The sequence below is a fragment of the Coregonus lavaretus genome, assembly GCF_964263955.1.
Source record: "Coregonus lavaretus genome assembly, chromosome: 2".
NCBI lineage: Eukaryota > Metazoa > Chordata > Actinopteri > Salmoniformes > Salmonidae > Coregonus > Coregonus lavaretus.
The window spans coordinates 62,942,435-62,968,580 of NC_139989.1; the positions used below are offsets into that span (position 1 = coordinate 62,942,435).

General features: G+C 44.9%; 1 protein-coding gene across 1 annotated transcript in view; it reads left to right on the forward strand.

The window, feature by feature from the left end:
- The window catches only part of LOC311140054 (rho GTPase-activating protein 44-like), a gene marked incomplete at both ends in the record, with an annotated part of 59,787 nt that overhangs the window by 24,983 nt on the left and 8,658 nt on the right, over positions 1-26,146 (forward strand). Inside the window, 7 exons of the mRNA XM_084175020.1 lie at positions 10,401-10,481; positions 12,280-12,399; positions 12,654-12,745; positions 13,031-13,214; positions 16,226-16,246; positions 18,971-19,168; positions 22,458-23,027. Coding sequence (XP_084031146.1) covers positions 10,401-10,481; positions 12,280-12,399; positions 12,654-12,745; positions 13,031-13,214; positions 16,226-16,246; positions 18,971-19,168; positions 22,458-23,027 — 1,266 coding nt within the window. The remainder of the gene's footprint in view (positions 1-10,400; positions 10,482-12,279; positions 12,400-12,653; positions 12,746-13,030; positions 13,215-16,225; positions 16,247-18,970; positions 19,169-22,457; positions 23,028-26,146) is intronic.

Consider the following 26,146-nt stretch of genomic DNA (forward strand, 5'->3'; position numbering starts at 1 on the left):
TAACAGATCCCTTCATAACCACATCATATCTACTACAGATAACAGATCCCTTCATAATCACAGCATCTCCACTACAGATAACAAATCCCTTCATAACCACAGCATCTCTACTACAGATAACAGATCCCTTTATAACCACAGTATCTCTACTACAGATAACAGATCCTTTCATAATCACAGCATCTCCACTACAGATATCAAATCCCTTCATAACCACAGCATCTCTACTACAGATAACATATCCCTTCATAACCACAGCATCTCTACTACAGATAACAGATCCCTTCATAACCACAGCATCTCTACTACAGATAACAGATCCCTTCATAACCACAGTATCTCTACTACAGATACAGATAACAGATCCCTTCATAACTACAGCATCTCTACTACAGATACCAGATCCCTTCATAACCACAGCATCTCTTCTACAGATAACAGATCCCTTCATAACCACAGTATATCTACTACAGATGACAGATCCCTTCATAACCACAGCATCTCTACTACAGATAACAGATCCCTTCATAACCACAGTATTTCTACTACAGATAACAGATCCCTTCATAACTACAGTATCTCTACTACCGATACCAGATCCCTTCATAACCACAGCATCTCCACTACAGATAACAGATCCCTTCATAACCACAGTATCTCTACTACAGATAACAGATCCCTTCATAACCACAGCATCTCCACTACAGATAACAGATCCCTTCATAACCACAGTATCTCTACTACAGATAACATATCCCTTCATAACTACATCATCTCCACTACAGATAACAGATCCCTTCATAACCACATCATATCTACTACAGATAACAGATCCCTTCATAATCACAGCATCTCCACTACAGATAACAAATCCCTTCATAACCACAGCATCTCTACTACAGATAACAGATCCCTTTATAACCACAGTATCTCTACTACAGATAACAGATCCTTTCATAATCACAGCATCTCCACTACATATATCAAATCCCTTCATAACCACAGCATCTCTACTACAGATAACATATCCCTTCATAACCACAGCATCTCTACTACAGATAACAGATCCCTTCATAACCACAGCATCTCTACTACAGATAACAGATCCCTTCATAACCACAGTATCTCTACTACAGATACAGATAACAGATCCCTTCATAACTACAGCATCTCTACTACAGATACCAGATCCCTTCATAACCACAGCATCTCTTCTACAGATAACAGATCCCTTCATAACCACATTATCTCTACTACAGATGACAGATCCCTTCATAACCACAGTATCTCTACTACAGCTAACATATCCCTTCATAACTACAGCATCTCCACTACAGATAACATATTCCTTCATAACTACAGCATCTCCACTACAGATAACAGATCCCTTCATAACCACAGCATCTCCACTACAGATAACAGATCCCTTCATAGCCACAGTATCTCTACTACAGATAACATATCCCTTCATAACTACAGCATCTCCACTACAGATAACAGATCCCTTCATAACCACATCATATCTACTACAGATAACAGATCCCTTCATAATCACAGCATCTCCACTACAGATATCAAATCCCTTCATAACCACAGCATCTCTACTACAGATAACAGATCCCTTCATAACCACAGCATCTCTACTACAGATAACTGTAAGTCGCTCTGGATAAGAGCGTCTGCTAAATGACCAATTTATTTATTTATTTATAACAGATCCCTTCATAACCACATCATCTCTACTACAGATAACATATCCCTTTATAACCACAGTATCTATACTACAGATACCAGATCCCTTCATAACCACAGCATATCTTCTACAGATAACAGATCCCTTCATAACCACAGTATCTCTACTACAGATAACAGATCCCTTCATAACCACAGTATCTCTACTACAGATAACATATTCCTTCATAACTACAGCATCTCCACTACAGATAACAGATCCCTTCATAACTACAGCTTCTCTACTACAGATAACAGATCCCTTCATAACCAAAGTATCTCTACTACAGATAACAGATCCCCTCATAACCACAGTATCTCTACTACAGATAACAGATCCCTTCATAACCACAGCATATCCACTACAGATAACAGATCCCTTCATAACTACAGCATCTCTACTACAGATAACAGATCCCTTCATAACCACAACATCTCCACTACAGATAACAGATCCCTTCATAACTACAGTATCTCTACTACCGATACCAGATCCCTTCATAACCACAGCATCTCCACTACAGATAACAGATCCCTTCATAACCACAGTATCTCTACTACAGATAACAGATCCCTTCATAACCACAGCATCTCCACTACAGATAACAGATCCCTTCATAACCACAGTATCTCTACTACAGATAACATATCCCTTCATAACTACAGCATCTCCACTACAGATAACAGATCCCTTCATAACCACATCATATCTACTACGGATAACAGATCCCTTCATAATCACAGCATCTCCACTACAGATAACAAATCCCTTCATAACCACAGCATCTCTACTACAGATAACATATCCCTTTATAACCACAGTATCTCTACTACAGATAACAGATCCCTTCATAACCACAGCATCTCCACTACAGATAACAGATCCCTTCATAACCACAGTATCTCTAATACAGATAACATATCCCTTCATAACTACATCATCTCTACTACAGATTACAGATCCCTTCATAACCACAGCATCTCTACTACAGATAACAGATCCCCTCATAACCACAGTATCTCTACTACAGATAACAGATCCCATCATAACCACAGTATCTCTACTATAGATAACAGATCCCCTCATAACCACAGTATCTCTACTACAGATAACAGATCCCTTCATAACCTCAGTATCTCTACTACACATAACAGATCCCTTCATAACCACAGCATCTCTACTACAGATAACATATCCCTTCATAACCACAGTATTTCTACTACAGATAACAGATCCCTTCATAACTACAGTATCTCTACTACCGATACCAGATCCCTTCATAACCACAGCATCTCCACTACAGATAACAGATCCCTTCATAACCACAGTATCTCTACTACAGATAACAGATCCCTTCATAACCACAGCATCTCCACTACAGATCCCTTCATAACCACAGTATCTCTACTACATATAACATATCCCTTCATAACTACAGCATCTCCACTACAGATAACAAATCCCTTCATAACCACAGTATCTCTATTATAGATAACAGATCCCTTCATAACCACAGCATCTCCACTACAGATAACAGATCCCTTCATAACCACAGTATCTCTAATACAGATAACATATCCCTTCATAACTACATAATCTCTACTACAGATTACAGATCCCTTCATAACCACAGCATCTCTACTACAGATAACAGATCCCCTCATAACCACAGTATCTCTACTACAGATAACAGATCCCATCATAACCACAGTATCTCTACTATAGATAACAGATCCCCTCATAACCACAGTATCTCTACTACAGATAACAGATCCCTTCATAACCTCAGTATCTCTACTACACATAACAGATCCCTTCATAACCACAGCATCTCTACTACAGATAACATATCCCTTCATAACCACAGTATTTCTACTACAGATAACAGATCCCTTCATAACTACAGTATCTCTACTACCGATACCAGATCCCTTCATAACCACAGCATCTCCACTACAGATAACAGATCCCTTCATAACCACAGTATCTCTACTACAGATAACAGATCCCTTCATAACCACAGCATCTCCACTACAGATCCCTTCATAACCACAGTATCTCTACTACATATAACATATCCCTTCATAACTACAGCATCTCCACTACAGATAACAAATCCCTTCATAACCACAGTATCTCTATTATAGATAACAGATCCCTTCATAACCACAGCATCTCCACTACAGATAACAGATCCCTTCATAACCACAGTATCTGTAATACAGATAACATATCCCTTCATAACTACATCATCTCCACTACAGATAACAGATCCCTTCATAACCACAGCATCTCTACTACAGATAACAGATCCCTTCATAACCACAGTATCTCTACTACAGATAACAGATCCCTTCATAACCACAGTATCTCTACTACAGATACAGATAACAGATCCCTTCATAACTACAGCATCTCTACTACAGATACCAGATCCCTTCATAACCACAGCATCTCTTCTACAGATAACATATCCCTTCATAACCACAGTATCTCTACTACAGATAACAGATCCCTTCATAACCACAGTATCTCTACTACAGCTAACATATCCCTTCATAACTACAGCATCTCCACTACAGATAACAGATCCCTTCATAACTACAGAATATCTACTACAGATAACAGATCCCTTCATAACCACAGCATCTCTACTACAGACAACAGATCCCTTCATAACCAAAGTATCTCTACTACAGATAACAGATCCCTTCATAACCACAGTATCTCTAATACAGATAACATATCCCTTCATAACTACATAATCTCTACTACAGATTACAGATCCCTTCATAACCACAGCATCTCTACTACAGATAACATATCCCCTCATAACCACAGTATCTCTACTACAGATAACAGATCCCATCATAACCACAGTATCTCTACTATAGATAACAGATCCCCTCATAACCACAGTATCTCTACTACAGATAACAGATCCCTTCATAACCTCAGTATCTCTACTACACATAACAGATCCCTTCATAACCACAGCATCTCTACTACAGATAACATATCCCTTCATAACCACAGTATTTCTACTACAGATAACAGATCCCTTCATAACTACAGTATCTCTACTACCGATACCAGATCCCTTCATAACCACAGCATCTCCACTACAGATAACAGATCCCTTCATAACCACAGTATCTCTACTACAGATAACAGATCCCTTCATAACCACATCATCTCCACTACAGATCCCTTCATAACCACAGTATCTCTACTACATATAACATATCCCTTCATAACTACAGCATCTCCACTACAGATAACAAATCCCTTCATAACCACAGTATCTCTATTATAGATAACAGATCCCTTCATAACCACAGCATCTCCACTACAGATAACAGATCCCTTCATAACCACAGTATCTCTAATACAGATAACATATCCCTTCATAACTACATCATCTCTACTACAGATTACAGATCCCTTCATAACCACAGCATCTCTACTACAGATAACAGATCCCCTCATAACCACAGTATCTCTACTACAGATAACAGATCCCATCATAACCACAGTATCTCTACTATAGATAACAGATCCCCTCATAACCACAGTATCTCTACTACAGATAACAGATCCCTTCATAACCTCAGTATCTCTACTACACATAACAGATCCCTTCATAACCACAGCATCTCTACTACAGATAACATATCCCTTCATAACCACAGTATTTCTACTACAGATAACAGATCCCTTCATAACTACAGTATCTCTACTACCGATACCAGATCCCTTCATAACCACAGCATCTCCACTACAGATAACAGATCCCTTCATAACCACAGTATCTCTACTACAGATAACAGATCCCTTCATAACCACAGCATCTCCACTACAGATCCCTTCATAACCACAGTATCTCTACTACATATAACATATCCCTTCATAACTACAGCATCTCCACTACAGATAACAAATCCCTTCATAACCACATTATCTCTATTATAGATAACAGATCCCTTCATAACCACAGCATCTCCACTACAGATAACAGATCCCTTCATAACCACAGTATCTGTAATACAGATAACATATCCCTTCATAACTACATCATCTTCACTACAGATAACAGATCCCTTCATAACCACAGCATCTCTACTACAGATAACAGATCCCTTCATAACCACAGTATCTCTACTACATATAACAGATCCCTTCATAACCACAGTATCTCTACTACAGATACAGATAACAGATCCCTTCATAACTACAGCATCTCTACTACAGATACCAGATCCCTTCATAACCACAGCATCTCTTCTACAGATAACATATCCCTTCATAACCACAGTATCTCTACTACAGATAACAGATCCCTTCATAACCACAGTATCTCTACTACAGCTAACATATCCCTTCATAACTACAGCATCTCCACTACAGATAACAGATCCCTTCATAACTACAGAATATCTACTACAGATAACAGATCCATTCATAACCACAGCATCTCTACTACAGACAACAGATCCCTTCATAACCAAAGTATCTCTACTACAGATAACAGATCCCTTCATAACCACAGCATCTCTACTACAGATAACAGATCCCTTCATAACCACAGTATCTCTACTACATATAACAGATCCCTTCATAACCACAGTATCTCTACTACAGATACAGATAACAGATCCCTTCATAACTACAGCATCTCTACTACAGATACCAGATCCCTTCATAACCACAGCATCTCTTCTACAGATAACATATCCCTTCATAACCACAGTATCTCTACTACCGATACCAGATCCCTTCATAACCACAGCATCTCCACTACAGATAACAGATCCCTTCATAACCACAGTATCTCTACTACAGATAACAGATCCCTTCATAACCACAGCATCTCCACTACAGATAACAGATCCCTTCATAACCACAGTATCTCTACTACAGATAACATATCCCTTCATAACTACAGTATCTCTACTACCGATACCAGATCCCTTCATAACCACAGCATCTCCACTACAGATAACAGATCCCTTCATAACCACAGTATCTCTACTACAGATAACAGATCCCTTCATAACCACAGCATCTCCACTACAGATAACAGATCCCTTCATAACCACAGTATCTCTACTACAGATAACATATCCCTTCATAACTACAGCATCTCCACTACAGATAACAGATCCCTTCATAACCACATCATATCTACTACAGATAACAGATCCCTTCATAATCACAGCATCTCCACTACTGTCACGCTCTGGCTCCGGGACTCTGTAATTTGAGCCAGGGTGTGTTCATTCGTTGGGTGTATTTCTATGTTTGTATTTCTGTTGGGTTTATTTCTATGTTTGGTCAATGACTCCCAATCGGAGGTAACGAGTGTCAGCTGTCGGCTCGTTATCTCTGATTGGGAGCCATATTTAATCTGTATGTTTTCCTGTGGGTGTTGTGGGTTTTTGTTCCGTTTCGGTATGTTTAACCGTTGGACTTCACGAGTCGTGTTTTGGTTTGTTCGTTAATTAAAATAAAGTCATGTTTGTATCACACGCTGCGCCTTGGTCCGCTTCCTGTAACGACGATCGTGACAGAAAAACCCACCAAGATGGGACCAAGCAGCGTGTCCAGGAGCCATCGCCGGGGAGATCCCTCACAGATCTCCTTCGCCTCCTGGACTGGGTCAAGCCGAGTGAGGAAGAGAGGGGCTTGACATTATGGCAGAAGGGCGAGAAGCTGGCGAGGGACATGGAGACCTGGGCCACGGGTAGGAGAGACGCCCCGAAAATTTTTAGGGGGGGGCTCACGACGGCGGACCAGCAGGAGGCCGCGATAAAGCGGTCCAGTGGGTTGCCGGAGAAGGCCGCCGGGTTACGGGGGCCACTGGTCAAAGAGGGGATGGAGGAAGTAGAGGCACGGCGAGAGGTACTGGCGTGTGTTGCCAGTCCGGTCCGGCCCGTTCCAGATCCCGGTGTAGGGCCAGTGGTGTGTGTCCCCAGTACAGTCCGGCCCATCCAAGCTTCCCGCACCAAGCCAGTGGTGTGCGTCGTCAGTCCAGTCCGGCCCATTCCTGCTCCCCGCATCAAGTCTGTGGTGCGTCTCGTCAGCCTGGCTCTGCCCGTTCCTGCTCTCCGCACCAGGTCTGTGGTGCGCGTCGCCAGTTCAGCCCGGCCTGTCCCTGCTCCCCGCATCAAGTCTGTGGTGCGTCTCGTCAGCCCGGCTCTGCCCGTTCCTGCTCCCCGCACCAGGTCTGTGGTGCGCTTCGTCAGCCCTGTCCGGCCCAGTCCTGCTCCCCGCACCAAGTCTGTGGTGCGTTTCGTCAGCCCTGTCCGGCCCGGTTCCGCTCTCCGCACCAAGTCAGGGGTGCGCTTCGTCAGCCCGGTCCGGCCCATTCCTGCTCCCCGCGCCAAGGCAGTGGTGCGCGTCGTCAGCCTGGTAAGGCCCGTTCGTCCTCCACGCACCAAGCCAGGGGCGCGTGTCGTCAGTCCGGCTCCGGCCAGCGGGGCTAGACAGGACCAGGGGTACTTTGGGGGGTGGGAGAGGAGGTGGGGATCAAGGCCAGAGCCAGAGCCACCGCCGAGGAGGTATGCCCACCCAGCCCTCCCTTGTTTAGCCCGTATTGAGGCGCGGTCGCAGTCCGCGCCTTTAGGGGGGGGTACTGTCACGCTCTGGCTCCGGGACTCTGTAATTTGAGCCAGGGTGTGTTCATTCGTTGGGTGTATTTCTATGTTTGTATTTCTGTTGGGTTTATTTCTATGTTTGGTCAATGACTCCCAATCGGAGGTAACGAGTGTCAGCTGTCGGCTCGTTATCTCTGATTGGGAGCCATATTTAATCTGTATGTTTTCCTGTGGGTGTTGTGGGTTTTTGTTCCGTTTCGGTATGTTTAACCGTTGGACTTCACGAGTCGTGTTTTGGTTTGTTCGTTAATTAAAATAAAGTCATGTTTGTATCACACGCTGCGCCTTGGTCCGCTTCCTGTAACGACGATCGTGACAACTACAGATAACAAATCCCTTCATAACCACAGCATCTCTACTACAGATAACAGATCCCTTCATAACCACAGTATCTCTACTACAGATAACAGATCCTTTCATAATCACAGCATCTCCACTACAGATATCAAATCCCTTCATAACCACAGCATCTCTACTACAGATAACATATCCCTTCATAACCACAGTATCTCTACTACAGATAACAGATCCTTTCATAATCACAGCATCTCCACTACAGATAACAGATCCCTTCATAACTACAGCATATCTACTACAGATAACAGATCCCTTCATAACCACAGCATCTCTACTACAGACAACAGATCCCTTCATAACCAAAGTATCTCTACTACAGATAACAGATCCCTTCATAACCACAGCATCTCCACTACAGATAACAGATCCCTTCATAACCACAGTATCTCTACTACAGATAACATAAAAAATAAAATAAAATAAAATATCCCTTCATAACTACAGCATCTCCACTACAGATAACAGATCCCTTCATAACCACATCATCTCAACTACAGATAACAGATCCCTTCATAACCACAGTATCTCTACTATATATAACAGATCCCTTCATAACCATAGCATCTCCACTACAGATAACAGATCCCTTCATAACCACATCATCTCCACTACAGATAACATATCCCTTCATAACCACAGCATCTCTACTACAGATTACAGATCCCTTCATAACCACAGCATCTCTACTACAGATAACAGATCCCCTCATAACCACACTATCTCTACTACAGATAACAGATCCCATCATAACCACAGTATCTCTACTATAGATAACAGATCCCCTCATAACCACAGTATCTCTACTACAGATAACAGATCCCTTCATAACCACAGTATCTCTACTACACATAACAGATCCCTTCATAACCACAGCATCTCTACTACAGATAACATATCCCTTCATAACCACAGTATTTCTACTACAGATTACAGATCCCTTCATAAATGGGGGGGCAATCAATTCACATATGGTGTTCAGGGCACAGCTGGGGGCTGAGGTGGTTCTGTAGCAAGCGGCAACAGTGAGAGACTTATTTCTGGAAAGGTGGATTTTTAGAAGTAGAAGCTCCAACTGTTTGGGCACAGACCTGGATAGTATGATAGAGCTCTGCAGGCTATCTCTACAGTAGATTGCAACTCCACCCCTTTAGGCAGTTCTATCTAGACGGAAAATGTTATAGTTGGGGATGGAAATTTCAGAATTTTTGTTGGCCTTCCTAAGCCAGGATTCAGACACTGCTAGAAAATCAGGGTTGGCGGAGTGTGCTAACGCAGTGAATAACTCAAACTTAGGAAGGAGACTTCTGATATTAACATGCAAGAAACCAAGGCTTTTACGGTTACAGAAGTCAACAAATGATAGCGCCTGGGGAGTAGGAGTGATACTGGGGGCTGCAGGGCCTGGGTTAGCCTCTACATCACCAGAGGAACAGAGGATGACTAGAATAAGGATACGGCTAAAGGCTTTAAGAACTGGTCTTCTAGTGCATTGAGTACAGAGAATAAAGGGGGCAGATTTCCGGGCGTTGTAGAAAAGATTCTGTAACAATACACTGTAGCCTGCTGGTCTCCCTGGTACAAAATAATGTTGAGAAAAACACTGCCTTGAGCACAACTCACCCTGAGCACTGTTCACTGCTCTCTTCATCGTTCAGTATTCAGGATATGGACAAGAGACTACAAGCTCTGCTGGCGGCATGTGAAAAACTACCAACTGACAACTTCAACAATTTCAGGTCAGTACCCATCTCTGCCTCCCTCTCTACAATCTACATATACCTACTGCCAGTAGGTATTAACCCTCCAGTGAGGATCTGTTTTATCTGTTTGGGTTGTTGCCAGGCTGAAGTTTCCTCTAAGTTTAGATCTAGGATCAGATTCCCCACCCCCACTCCTAACCTTAACCATTAGTGGGGGAATTGTAAAAGTGATCCATGGTTAGCGTCTAGGGTCTTCAACCTACTACATAGTCAACATGTTGTTTATGAGATGAATCAGTAGGTTTCTAGTGTAGATTATGTTTTATCTGGGTGTTATAGTTCTGGGTCTGTGATGATATGTTTACACAGGCAGACCAATTCTGATCTTTTATCACTAATTGGTATTTTGACCAATCAGATCAGCTCTGAAAAATATCTGATGTGAAAAAATGTGATGTGATTGGTCAAAAGACCAATTATTGGAAAAAAGATCAGAATGGAGCTGACTGTGTAGACGCAGCCTGTGTCTTGGACCTCCTATCAGGGTTAGAGTCCCTGTGTTCGCTAAAATATTGTTAACCAACAGAGACCATCAGGGAATGTGTGTGTGTGTGTGTGTGTGTGTGTGTGTGTGTGTGTGTGTGTTTGTGTGTGTGTGCGTGTGCGTGTGCGTGTGCGTGTGATTTCACAGTATAGTTCGAAAGCTGAACAAATAGGCCCTAGTGTTGAGTCATGCTGATTTGAACATATCAAGTTGTCTTCCTTCTGGGGAGTTTTCCCTGGCCACTGCTGCTGCTTGGTCTTTATGGTTCCAGGTCTGGTTACTGTGCTGCTGCTTGGTCTTTATGGTTTCAGGTCTGGTTACTGTGATGCTGCTTGGTCTTTATGGTTCCAGGTCTGGTTACTGTGATGCTACTTAGTCTTTATGGTTCCAGGTCTGGTTACTGTGATGCTGCTTGGTCTTTATGGTTCCAGGTCTGGTTACTGTGATGCTGCTTGGTCTTTATGGTTCCAGGTCTGGATACTGTGATGCTGCTTGGTCTTTATGGTTCCAGGTCTGGTTACTGTGATGCTGCTTGGTCTTTATGGTTCCAGGTCTGGTTACTGTGATGCTGCTTGGTCTTTATGGTTCCAGGTCTGGATACTGTGATGCTGCTTGGTATTTATGGTTCCAGGTCTGGTTACTGTGATGCTGCTTGGTCTTTATGGTTCCAGGTCTGGTTACTGTGATGCTGCTTGGTCTTTAGGGTTCCAGGTCTGGTTACTGTGCTGCTGCTTGGTCTTTATGGTTCCAGGTCTGGATACTGTGATGCTGCTTGGTCTTTATGGTTCCAGGTCTGGATACTGTGATGCTGCTTGGTCTTTATGGTTCCAGGTCTGGTTACTGTGATGCTGCTTGGTCTTTATGGTTCCAGGTCTGGTTACTGTGATGCTGCTTGGTCTTTAGGGTTCCAGGTCTGGTTACTGTGCTGCTGCTTGGTCTTTATGGTTCCAGGTCTGGATACTGTGATGCTGCTTGGTCTTTATGGTTCCAGGTCTGGTTACTGTGATGCTGCTTGGTCTTTAGGGTTCCAGGTCTGGTTACTGTGATGCTGCTTGGTCTTTATGGTTCCAGGTCTGGTTACTGTGATGCTGCTTGGTCTTTATGGTTCCAGGTCTGGATACTGTAAAGCATATGGTAATAAATGTTGATTGAGTGATTGATAGACTGATTAATTGAGTGATTGATAGACTGATTGATTGTGTGATTGACAGACTGATTGATTGAGTGATTGATTGAGTGATTGATTGACAGACTGATTGATTGTGTGTGTATTTCTCCTCTTCCTATCAGATACTTAATTAAGTTCCTAGCCAAGCTAGGAGAGTATCAGGACTCCAACAAGATGACTCCTGGTAACATGGCTATAGTTCTGGGTCCCAACCTGCTATGGACGCACTCCAACGAGAGTGGGTACGTGTCCTGTCCTCCGTTCTCTCTCTCTCTCTCTCCTCAAAATACGCGGCTTTATCAGTAAACATTTTAGTCATCTTTTGACAGTCTGCGGAGGGTATTTTGAAATACTTTAGATGCATGTGGTTCACTTTACCCGGTACAATACTCCTATCGAATAGTCCCAAAAGGGCAAACTACCAAGTTAAATCAGGTGCACCTCAAATTGTCTTAGTGATGTGTTTCCTGTCTGACTGAGTGTTTGGTGTCTCCAGGAACATGACCGAGATGATGACCACAGTATCTCTTCAGATAGTGGGGATCATAGAACCCATCATACAGCACGCTGACTGGTTCTTCCCTGGAGGTGAAACACACATACCTTTAAACACACACACACACACACACACACACACACACACACACACACACACACACACACACACACACACACACACACACACACACACACACACACACACACACACACACTCACACACACACATACCTTTAAACACACACACACTCACACACACACACACATACACACACACATAACTGCAAACACACACACACACACACACACACACCACAACACACACTGTCATTAGGATCATGAACTAATTGATTCCTCTCTCCTCCCCTCCTATAGAGATTGAGTTTAATCTGACAGGCTGCTACGGCAGTCCCATCCACGCCAACCACAACTCTAACTACAGCTCCATGCCTTCGCCAGACATGGACCAATCGGAACGCAAGCTGTCGCACGACCAGGGCAGACGCCCACTCAGCGTTGCCACTGACAACATGATGCTGGAATTCTACAAGAAGGATGGGTAGGCTGCTGCTGAGTGCAAGCTGCTCTATCCATCCTCCCTCGTTCTTTCATTCTCTCTCTCTGTTTCTCTGTCTTCTCTCTCTCTCTGTTTCTCCCTCTCTCTCTCTTTGTTTCTCTCTGTAACTCTCTCTCTCTCTCTTCCGCTCTCTCTCTCACTCTCTCTCTTCTCTCTCTCTCTCTTCTCTTCCTCTCTCTCTCTTTTCTCTCTCTCTTCCTCTCTCTTCTCTCTCTCTCTCTCTTCTTCTCTTCGTCTCTCTCTCTCTCTCTCTCTCGCTCTCTCTCTCTCTCTCTCTCTCTCTCTCTCTCTCTCTCTCTCTCTCTCTCTCTCTCTCTCTCTCTCTCTCTCTCTCTCTCTCTCTCTCTCTCTCTCTCTCTCTCTCTCTCTCTCTCTCTCTCTCTCTCTCTCTCTCTCTCTCTCTCTCTCTCTCTCTCTCTCTCTTCCTCTCTCTCTCTCTTCCTCTCTTTCTCTCTCTCTGTTCTCATGCAGCATCAAAACCCACATGATGCCACCCACTCCTTCTCTTCTCTCTGTTGGTCTTATAAAGTATTGAGCCAGAAGCTTGAGGAACAGATTGCTAGTTTGTTAAAGACACATGACTCAGGCAGAGTATTTACATAATGCAGTAGATCTTTAAAGGTTTAATGAAGCATCTATGAAAAGGAAATACATTCTACAAAAGGAGTTATAAGGTCTATGATCATCTATGAAGGTCTTATGAAGGGTTTATGAAGGCTTCTTAAAGGGCAATTCTCCAGCACCAAACCAGTGTCTACATATGTGAAAACAGTGTGTCTCTATGATCTGTGGTTAAAAAGATGACAAGACAGGCACTACAACAAGGCTTCTTTGTGTCATCACAGGGTAGGGTTAAAGTAAAAATACAGTGATGTTCTTGCTCCCCACGTCACCGCGAATCTCAAAGTGTTTGAAAATCTTTTTTTAAAAACTTTTTTAAAACTTTTGATGATGTCAACTTAGAAATGAGCCGTTTTCAAATACAGTGTATGTTGACACTGGTTTTGTGTTGGAGATAATGAACATGAGGTTGAAAAGTGGTGGATTGCCCTTTAAGTGGTTGTTCATCTACATTGCTCTGATTTAGAGCTCTCAGTAGAACACAGAAGGAGGGTAGATATCTGCCCTGTCAAATATCCTCTCATCCAAATAGCTGCCAGCTTTACCAGTCCTCATCTAGAGGGGAGGGATACCCTGGGAATGCAAACACACCTTATTTAAATAGTCCACACACATCTTTTTTAAATAGTCCCGGCCCGGTGAATGGCACCATCGCCGTCTCTATGGCAACACGGCAGCAGTGATAGAGGCTGCTTCTAGTTGCTTCTTCGCATTCTCCTGAGATCTACACACACACACACAAACGCACTCACACCATGCACACACACACACCATGAACGCACACACACACACACAAACTCACACCATGCACGCACACACACACCCACGCCTGGCCTATCCTTCTCAGTCTGGGACGTCACCTGCCCTCCCTGACTCACCAGGTGGAAAATCACTGGCAGGCATGCCAAGATCCTCCCTCACAGAAATAGTCTCGGAAAACCAGACCTTGGAGCAACGTTGGAGCAATGGCACCAGGTCTGGGCAGAATGTCAGATTCTCTCTGACGTTTAGAAAGGGGAAAATAGACAGACGACTCTCCCAACGAATCACAAGTTTGGGTAGGCGGAGCTAGGCGGAGCTTAAAATGTGGGCGGGAGTTGTGCTAATGTTTAGCTAGGGCAACAAGTGGATACAGCAGTGACGTCACCGCTGACCCGCTTCTATTTACTATTCGACATCTCTGATGGCGGAACTTCTACAGACGTGTAAACCGGAACATTGGAACATTGAGGGAGGCAACCCGTCTGTCCAGAGAGACCAGAGAGACTATCACAGAGACTATCACTAGATTTACTCTTTCACATTGAAATATCGTTTTCTCACCACACACTTAAACCCCAAACAGTTTTCCCATGTGAGACACTGGTAGAAAAGATAGTTGTTATCCATTTAGGATAATGACCAGTTTTGTAACTGTGGCGTATCAAAGGCAGGCTATTGTTACTGTGCTGGACTGAGGAGAGCTGTGAGGATGTCTTTGTCTTTGCGTGTGAGTCCATTCCAGAGAACTTAGCTTGGCTTAATTACTGTATTAACTAACGAGGCACTCATTTCCTCTTGGTAGGACAGTGCAGGCTACTCATTTGGTCGGGCATGTCCCAATACTTCTGAAACCCTCTCTACCCTGTCACTGTGGATCTCATCCCCCCGAATACAGACAACACTGTAGCCCTGTAACTCAGGGGACTATGTAGCTCCCTAACCCTCTATGTAGCTCCCTAACACTCTATGTAGCTCCCTAACCCTCTATGTAGCTCCCTAACCCTCTATGTAGCTCCCTAACCCTCTATGTAGCTCCCTAACCCTCTATGTAGCTCCCTAACCCTCTATGTATATGTAGCTCCCTAACTCTCTATGTAGCTCCCTAACCCTCTATGTAGCTCCCTAACCCTCTATGTAGCTCCCTAGCCCTCTATGTAGCCCCCTAACCCTCTATGTAGCTCCCTATCTCTCTATGTAGCTCCCTAACCCTCTATGTAGCTCCCTAACCCTCTATGTAGCTCCCTAACCCTCTATGTAGCTCCCTAACCCTTTATGTAGCCCCCTAACCCTCTATGTAGCTCCCTAACCCTCTATGTAGCTCCCTAACCCTCTATGTAGCTCCCTAACCCTCTATGTAGCTGCCTAACCCTCTATGTAGCTCCCTAGCCCTCTATGTAGCGCCCTAACCCTCTATGTAGCTCCCTAACCCTTTATGTAGCCCCCTAACCCTCTATGTAGCTCCCTAACCCTCTATGTAGCTCCCTAACCCTGTATGTAGCTCCCTAACCCTCTATGTAGCTCCCTTGCCCTCTCCACTAGCCTCTGTGTATGAATAGAAAGTGAGCGGAATGTGTCTCTTACGTGCCTCTCGTCTCTTTGCCCCGTCAAAGCAGCATAAGGAAAATACAAAGGTACTGTATGGTTCCTCCTCTAGTCCTGACCTCCTCCTCTGGTCCCGACCTCCTCCTCTAGTCCTGACCTCCTCCTCTAGTCCTGACCTCCTCCTCTAGTCCTGACATCCTCCTCTAGTCCTGACCTCCTCCTCTAGTCCCCTGACCTCCTCCTCTACACCTGACCTCGTCCTCTAGTCCTGACCTCCTTCTCTAGTCCTGACCTCCTTCTCTAGTCCCCTGACCTCCTTCTGTAGTCCCCTGACCTCCTCTTCTAGTCCTGACCTCCTCCTCTAGTCCCCTGACCTGCTCCTCTAGTCCTGACCTCATCCTCTAGTCCCCTACCCTCCTTCTGTAGTCCCCTGACCTCCCTCTCTAGTCCTGACCTCCTCCTATAGTCTTGACCTCCTCCTCTAGTCCTGACCTCCTCCTCTAGTCTTGAACTCCTCCTCTAGTCCCCTGACCTCCTCCTATAGTCTTGACCTCCTCCTCTAGTCCTGACCTCCTCCTCTAGTCCTGACCTCCTACTCAAGTCATGACCTCCTCCTCTATTCCTGACCTCCTCCTCTAGTCCCCTGACCTGCTCCTCTAGTCCTGACCTCATCCTCTAGTCCCCTGACCTCCTCTTCTAGTCCCCTGACCTCCTCTAGTCTTGACCTCCTCCTCTAGTCCTGACCTCCTCCTCTAGTCCTGACCTCCTCCTCTAGTGCTGACCTCCTCCTCTAGTCCTGACATCCTCTTCTAGTCCTGACCTCCTCCTCTAGTCCTGACCTCCTCCTCTAGTCCCCTGACCTCCTCCTCTACACCTGACCTCCTCCTCTAGTCCTGACCTCCTCCTCTAGTCCTGACCTCCTACTCTAGTCCCCTGACCTCCTTCTGTAGTCCCCTGACCTCCTCTTCTAGTCCTGACCTCCTCCTCTAGTCCCCTGACCTGCTCCTCTAGTCCTGATCTCATCCTCTAGTCCCCTGACCTCCTTCTGTAGTCCCCTGACCTCCCTCTCTAGTCCTGACCTCCTCCTATAGTCTTGACCTCCTCCTCTAGTCCTGACCTCCTCCCCTAGTCTTGAACTCCTCCTCTAGTCCCCTGACCTCCTTCTGTAGTCCCCTGACCTCCCTCTCTAGTCCTGACCTCCTCCTATAGTCTTGACCTCCTCCTCTAGTCCTGACCTCCTTCTGTAGTCCCCTGACCTCCTCCTCTAGTCCTGACCTCCTACTCTAGTCCCCTGACCTCCTTCTGTAGTCCCCTGACCTCCTCTTCTAGTCCTGACCTCCTCCTCTAGTCCTGACCTCCTCCTCTAGTCCTGATCTCATCCTCTAGTCCCCTGACCTCCTTCTGTAGTCCCCTGACCTCCCTCTCTAGTCCTGACCTCCTCCTATAGTCTTGACCTCCTTCTCTAGTCCTGACCTCCTCCCCTAGTCTTGAACTCCTCCTCTAGTCCCCTGACCTCCTCCTCTAGTCTTGACCTCCTCCTCTTTGTCCTGACCTCCTCCTCTAGTCCTGACCTCCTCCTCTAGTCCTGACCTCCTCCTCTAGTCATGACCTCCTCTTCTATTCCTGACCTCCTCCTCTAGTCCCCTGACCTGCTCCTCTAGTCCTGACCTCATCCTCTAGTCCCCTGACCTCCTCTTCTAGTCCCCTGACCTCCTCTAGTCTTGACCTCCTCCTCTAGTCCTGACCTCCTCCTCTAGTCCTGACCTCCTCCTCTAGTCATGACCTCCTCTTTTATTCCTGACCTCCTCCTCTAGTCCTGACCTCCTCCTCTAGTCCTGACCTCCTCCTCTAGTCCCCTGACCTCCTTCTGTAGTCCCCTGACCTCCTCTTCTAGTCCTGACCTCCTCCTCTAGTCCCCTGACCTGCTCCTCTAGTCCTGATCTCATCCTCTAGTCCCCTGACCTCCTTCTGTAGTCCCCTGACCTCCCTCTCTAGTCCTGACATCCTCCTATAGTCTTGACCTCCTCCTCTAGTCCTGACCTCCTCCTCTAGTCTTGAACTCCTCCTCTAGTCCCCTGACCTCCTCCTCTAGTTTTGACCTCCTCCTCTAGTCCTGACCTCCTCCTCTAGTCCTGACCTCCTACTCTAGTCATGACCTCCTTTTCTATTCCTGACCTCCTCCTCTAGTCCCCTGACCTGCTCCTCTAGTCCTGACCTCATCCTCTAGTCCCCTGACCTCCTCTTCTAGTCCCCTGACCTCCTCTAGTCATGACCTCCTCCTCTAGTCCCCTGACCTCCTCCACTAGTCCCCTGACCTCCTCCTCTAGTCCCCTGACCTCCTCCTCAAGTACCCTGAACTCCTCATCTAGTCCTGACCTCCTCCTCTAGTCCTGACCTCCTCCTCCAGTCCCATGACCTCCTCCTCCAGTCCCCTGACCTCCTCCTCTAGTCCTGACCTCCTCTAGTCCTGACCTCCTCCAGTCCCCTGACCTCCTCCTCCAGTCCCCTGACCTCCTCCTCCAGTTTCCTGACCTCCTCCTCTAGTCCTGACTTCCTCCAGTCCCCTGACCTCCTCTTCTAGTCCCATGACGTCCTCCTCTAGTCCTAACCTCCTCCAGTGTCTGACCTCCTCCTCCAGTCCCCTGACCTCTTTCTCTAGTCCCCTGACCTCCTCCAGTCCCCTGACCTCCTCTTCTAGTCCCCTGACGTCCTCCTCTCACCTCTCTTTTTCTCTCTATTTCTCTACAGTTTGTTTAGTTTTTCAATCGTCTCGTCTGACTGTCTCTTGTTTTATGTGTCTCTGTCTCTCCCAGTATGGGTGTCCGGGTGATGGACACGTCCTGGGTGTCTCGTAAGGGTTCGTCCACCCTGGCCCGTAAGGCCTCGTCCACCCCTCCCAGCGTCCAGGGTCCTGGCTCCCCTGCTGACCACTCCCTCATCCTGGAGCAGCCTGGAGAGCTGACCCAGTCCCCCTCACCCCCTCCTCCACCTGGGGAAAGGGACCGGATCGGGTAAGTCCCCACCACCACCACCACCACCATGGAGGATTCCTCCTCTCCACCTTCCTCCCCTCTTCATCATTGTCACCATCATCATCATCATCTTCACCAGCTCTCCATGACTTGTCTTGAAGTTTGTGCGGTTGTTGTTGTTGTTGTCGTTTAACTTGTGCTGTTATGTGTCTCACAGACTTCTTTATCTCGTCTCTGCTCATCTCTAACATGATTTGGGGTTCTTTCCTGTTTGCCTATTTCTCCTCATCCTCTATCCCTCCACTTCACCGTTGTTGTTTAGTCTGTTAGCTTTATGTCACTGTGGGAGATTATAAAGAGGGCCTAGCTAACGTTCCTTCAGTTTCTAGAGGGTACACTATGGTTTATAGCCCACGTCAAGTTTTCATTAACACTTTATTTGAAGTACATACGAATACGTTTTCTTTACTTAAATGTCACATCATATAATTTCACTCCACAAGTCTCTGAGAGCATGTCATTATTCAAACTGATCCCAGTGACGTGGTATGGCTTGAGTTCAACCTGATCCCAGTGATGTGGCGTGGCTTGAGTTCAACCTGATCCCTGTGACGTGGCGTGGCTTGAGTTGACCTCTGTTGCCATGGTTACTTTTTTTTCTGCTGACACACACTGAGTGACTTTGACCGTTTTGATTTCTACTCTCATCTTAAACCGCACCAGTTATTAATATAATCCATCCCAGTTAATATCACATTAAAGTGGCAATCTGAGGTTGATACATCAATTTTGTTATTGTTTGAACCCCAGATTGCCCCTTTAATAATGGCTGCATCCATGTGAAATGTTGCTCCTGTGTTGCAGAAAGGCTGTTTATAAGAAACAGTGAGGGAAAAAAGTATTTGATCCCCTGCTGATTTTGTACGTTTGCCCACTGACAAAGAAATGATCAGTCTATAATTTTAATGGTAGGTTTATTTGAACAGTGAGAGACAGAATAGCAACAAAAAAATCCAGAAAAATGCATGTCAAAAATGTTATAAATTGATTTGCATTTTAATGAGGGAAATAAGTATTTGACCCCCTCAGGCTCCCAGGTGTCTTTTATACAGGTAACGAGCTGAGATTAGGAGCACACTCTTAAAGGGAGTGCTCCTAATCTCAGCTTGTTACCTGTATAAAAGACACCTGTCCACAGAAGCAATCAATCAATCAGATTCCAAACTCTCCACCATGGCCAAGACCAAAGAGCTCTCCAAGGATGTCAGGGACAAGATTGTAGACCTACACAAGGCTGGAATGGGCTACAAGACCATCGCCAAGCAGCTTGGTGAGAAGGTGACAACAGTTGGTGCGATTATTCGCAAATGGAAGAAACACAAAATAACTGTCAATCTCCCTCGGCCTGGGGCTCCATGCAAGATCTCACCTCATGGAGTTGCAATGATCATGAGAACGGTGAGGAATCAGCTCAGAACTACACGGGAGGATCTTGTCAATGATCTCAAGGCAGCTGGGACCATAGTCACCAAGAAATCAATTGGTAACACACTACGCCGTGAAGTACTGAAATCCTGCAGCGCCCGCAAGGTCCCCCTGCTCAAGAAAGCACATATACAGGCCCGTCTGAAGTTTGCCAATGAACATCTGAATGATTCAGAGGAGAACTGGGTGAAAGTGTTGTGGTCAGATGAGACCAAAATCGAGCTCTTTGGCATCAACTCAACTCGCTGTGTTTGGAGGAGGAGAAATGCTGCCTATGACCCCAAGAACACCATCCCCACCGTCAAACATGGAGGTGGAAACATTATGCTTTGGGGGTGTTTTTCTGCTAAGGGGACAGGACAACTTCACCGCATCAAAGGGACGATGGACAGGGCCATGTACCATCCAATCTTGGGTGAGAACCTCCTTCCCTCAGCCAGGGCATTGAAAATGGGTTGTGGATGGGTATTCCAGCATGACAATGACCCAAAACACACGGCCAAGGCAACAAAGGAGTGGCTCAAGAAGAAGCCCATTAAGGTCCTGGAGTAGCCTAGCCAGTCTCCAGACCTTAATCCCATAGAAAATCTGTGGAGGGAGCTGAAGGTTCGAGTTGCCAAATGTCAGCCTCAAAACCTTAATGACTTGGAGAAGATCTGCAAAGAGGAGTGGGACAAAATCCCTCCTGAGATGTGTGCAAACTTGGTGGCCAACTACAAGAAACGTCTGACCTCTGTGATTGCCAACAAGGGTTTTGCCACCAGGTACTAAGTCATGTTTTGCAGAGGGGTCAAATACTTATTTCCCTCATTAAAATGCAAATCAATTTATAACATTTTTGACATGCGTTTTTCTGCATTTTTTTGTTGTTATTCTGTCTCTCACTGTTCAAATAAACCTACCATTAAAATTATAGACTGATCATGTCTTTGTCAGTGGGCAAACGTACAAAATCAGCAGGGGATCAAATACTTTTTTCCCTCACTGTATGCTTGGTTCTGGCTTGTGACTGGCTTATTCTCCTCCAGCTCTGTTGCTCTATCAGCCAATGAGATGAAAGGGTTTTGTGTCCATCTCACACTGCACTGGGCTGGCTGAGGGAACTCTATAACATTATAGGTATAATTTTTTTGCGCAAGTCTTCCATTGACAATGATTTACTCAAAAGTCAAGAGTGGGCCCGTATTCATGAAGCGTTTCAGAGTAGAAGTGCTGATGTAGGATCAGTTTAGCCTTTTAGCTCGTAATGAAGATTATTACATGGACAGGGTGGGACCTGATCCTAGATCAGCACTCCTACTAAGAGACGCGTTCTGAAACAAACATAAAGGCCAATGTTAGGCTACTACGTACTGTAGAGGTCAAAGGGTCAAAGACAACTGGGTTATCCTACCTTCTAGTTAGTTAAAGACTGTTTCACCATGACTAGCCTCTTGCAGTGTGAAGACACAAGTTGATCCCAGAGGGAGTTTTACAGGCTCCACAGCAGCCCTGTTTTCTTTCTGTCCCTTCCCTTTGGGAATCCATTTTGCTTTTTGCTTTGCTGTTCTTTCTGCTTGTTGATTCTCTTCACAAAGCTGACTGCAGTCTGTGTGCTAAGTTTGGTTCACTCCCCGCCGCCCGCTTGCCTTCTCCACACCAGAAAACAAAAGCTGATTTTTAAGTTTAGCTCTGGATTAGACACTAACTAACTACCAACCTCACTACCACCACAGTAATCACAACAAGATAACCGTCTAGCACCACCACCACCACCACCACCACCACCACCACCTGTCTCCCTCCCTCTGTTCAACTACAGCTCTTTCTTCTTTGTGCTGTTCTGTTCTTTATATATCTACAGCTCAGACGACGTGTCGCCCAATCGGCCGGACTCCTCTCATGTCTACCCTCCCCCCGGGCCAGGGGAGGAGCGGCTGCCCCCTCCCTACCCCACCTCCACCCTACCCCATCCCGCCACCCACCACTTTTACCCCCACCCCAAAATCCTACCCTGCGCACGCCCCGTGGCCCCAGGGCCAGAGTCCCAGCCCCCCGGCTCCCCTCCTCTCCCGCTGCGCTGGTCTGGCTTCACCCCCCCTCTCCCGCCTCCCACCTCCTCCTCTTCCTCCTCCTCTTCCTCGCTTGACATCAACTCGAACCCCAAACCCAGCTGCCTGCATTTCCCCTCCAAACACGCCCTCCCGCACGGCCACCCGCTGCCAGGTGACATGTCGCTGCCGCCGCATGCTCCCCCGCCCCCCGATATGGGTAAAGCCTCGCCCCTCTACATGAAAACCCCCCTGGTACTGGCCCGTCATGACCTGTCCCTGGGCATGAGCATGGGCAACCCCCCTAGCCTGCTGTCATCCGCCCCCCCGCTGTGGGCTACCTGTCCCTGTGCCAGAGAGAGAGGACTCCCCAGGCTGACTAGGTAAATACAATGCCTGCCTGCCTGCCTGCCAGTCTGCCCTGCGCACTGCGCCTGCCCTGCCAACCTACTGCCTGCCTGCCCTGACACTGAGACAGACATACAGACAGGCAAACAGATGCAGGCGGGTATGGATACACCACCCACTACACCACAGAGAGAGAGAGAGCAGAGAGAGAGAGCAGAGAGAGAGAGCAGAAAGAGAAAGCCTACCAGCTTTTTTCCCCAGGTGGCCAAATGTCCTGTCCATGTCCTTTATCTTGCTGACTCATATTTTTGTGTTTTTGCTGGTCTCCAATCCCATATCTCAGAATCTGTAACATTCATGTTGCCGGGGGATGTCTCTCCAGGGGGTGCCTAGCAACTGAGGATGTTACTGCCTTTTGCAGAGAGTGCAGTAGAGGCTGGTGTAGAATAGAAAATAAATAAAAACATGAATAACACTGCATATGGTTTTCTACAAGCATATTAATGTATTGCTAATGTAGTTTACTAAATCGTAGCGAAGGTTTTCCTGGTCAACAGATACACAACTTTTGGAGATTCCAAACTCATAATTGTTTACTATATCAAGTCAATCAAAAACCAGGAAGTCAATCAGAAGACCAGGAAATCAATCAGAAGATCAGGAAGGCAATCAGAAGACCAGGAAGTAAATCAGAAAACCAGGAAGTAAATCACAAGACCAGGAAGTCAATCAGAAGATCAGGAAGTCAATCAGAAGATTAGGAAGTCAATCAGAAAATCAGGAAGTAAATCATAAGACCAGGAAGTCAATCAGAAGACCAGAGCTGTGTTCGAATACCCATACTAACATACTGTATACTACATACTTAATGAGTATATACTACATACTATATACTATTAGTTCATGTTAGTATACTGTAAACGAACGGTATCCTTTCAGTTGAGCGTACTAGCGCTTCACCTGTTTACCGGAAGTTGATGCTGTTGCTATGCAACCTCTTGCTAGCTTGTTAGCATAACAAATGACTAGTTAGACATTTTACGATTTCGGGTGTGTTCGTAAATTCAATCTGGAGTGCCAGAGTGCGCTCAGAGTGCGCAAATCCAGAACGTTGTCACACTGGATGCTCTGACGAGGAGTAGGGTTGATCCGAGCCTTCTGACCTCATAACGGCAGTCAAGCAGCCAAGCTAACGTTGGCTAGCTTGCTAGCTACTTCCAGACACAAATAAGAGAACACCTCACTCTGACCATTTTACTCGCCCTAGCAGAGCTGGTTAGGCTGTTTATATGTTATCCAGAGCGTTGGTGACTGTAACTGTGCTGCTGGCAACAATTTAATTACAATTGTTTTGCCAATGTTCAACGGGTGTTGAGTGTTCATAAATCCATCAGTTATTCTGCGCTCTGGCACACTCAGAAGAGAGTGCTATGAAACCAGAATTAACAATGTCCATTGAGAACGCACAATGACTATACCACATAGCTAAGAATGACGTGAATAATCAAATCAATAAACGTTGGGTAGTTAGTTAGATAGCATATAGTTAATATACTGCCTGGCAAGTTTAATGTATTAGTAGCCAACTAACGTTAGGTAACTAGCTAACATACCGGTACATACTGCTGTAATGCTATGCGGTTCGTAAGGATAGCGTAGCTAACAAATTGTCAGCCAACATAACGGGTAACGTAACTTATTTGAAAAGTCATTACTTTATTTAATTCCTCAACATTTTCTTAACATTTGTCATAATTAGTTAAAGCAATAAATTTGTATCCGCTCTCGTCGGACTTCAGCTGCATATTTTCCGCCATTTTCTTCAAATCTGATAGCGTTGTGAAGCCACGTCCATTTTCTGAAGAATTGCATAATGGGCATACTAACTACTGTATCCATACTATGACCAATAAGCATACTACATACTCAATTTACGTCACAAATAGTATGGTTAGTGCGGTTAGTATGAGTATTCGAACACAGCTCAGGACTTATTTCTGGGGAATAGAAGACCCAAATCTTGTGCTCAAGTGATGTCTCTTGTGATCCACAGTCACCATCCAATAACCTGGGAATGGGGAGTTCAGGCTCAGCAATCCACAGTCACCATCCAATGACCTGGGAATGGGGAGTTCAGGCTCAGCAATCCACAGTTACCATCCAATGACCTGGGAATGGGGAGTTCAGGCTCAGCAATCCACAGTCACCATCCAATGACCTGGGAATGGGGAGTTCAGGCTCAGCAATCCACAGTTACCATCCAATGACCTGGGAATGGGGAGTTCAGGCTCAGCAATCCACAGTCACCATCCTGTCCTCCAAATACAGCAGCACACCTATAACAGGACTATATTGCACAACAGATTATATTTCAAGACTCTCAGCTAGAACCACGGTGGTTGAATGAATTTCACAATTTAACACAACTATTCTATAACAGCACTATTTAATAATAGCACTATTATAAAAAAATACTATTTAATAATATAACTATTCTGTAACAGGACTATTTAATAATAGCACTATTCTATAACAGGACTATTTCATAATAGGACTATTCTATAAAAATACTGTTTAATAATAGCACTATTCTATAACAGGACTATTTAATAATAGTACTATTCTATAACATGACTATTTCATAATAGCACTATTCTAAAACAGGACTACTTCATAATAGCATTATTCTATAACAGCACTATTTCATAATATAACTATTATTTAAAAAAATACTATTTAATAATATAACTATTCTGTAACAGGACTATTTCATAATAGCACTATTCTATAAAAATACTATTTCATAATAGCACTATTCTATAACAGGACTATTTCATAATAGAACTATTCTGTAAAAATACTATTTAATAACAGCACTATTCTATAACAGGACTATTTCATAATAGAACTATTCTATAAAAATACTATTTAATAATATGACTATTCTATAACATGACTATTTCATAATAGCACTATTCTATAACAGGACTATTTCATAATAGCACTATTCTATAAAAATACTGTTTAATAATAGCACTATTCTATAACAGGACTATTTAATAATAGTACTATTCTATAACATGACTATTTCATAATAGCACTATTCTAAAACAGGACTACTTCATAATAGCATTATTCTATAACAGGACTATTT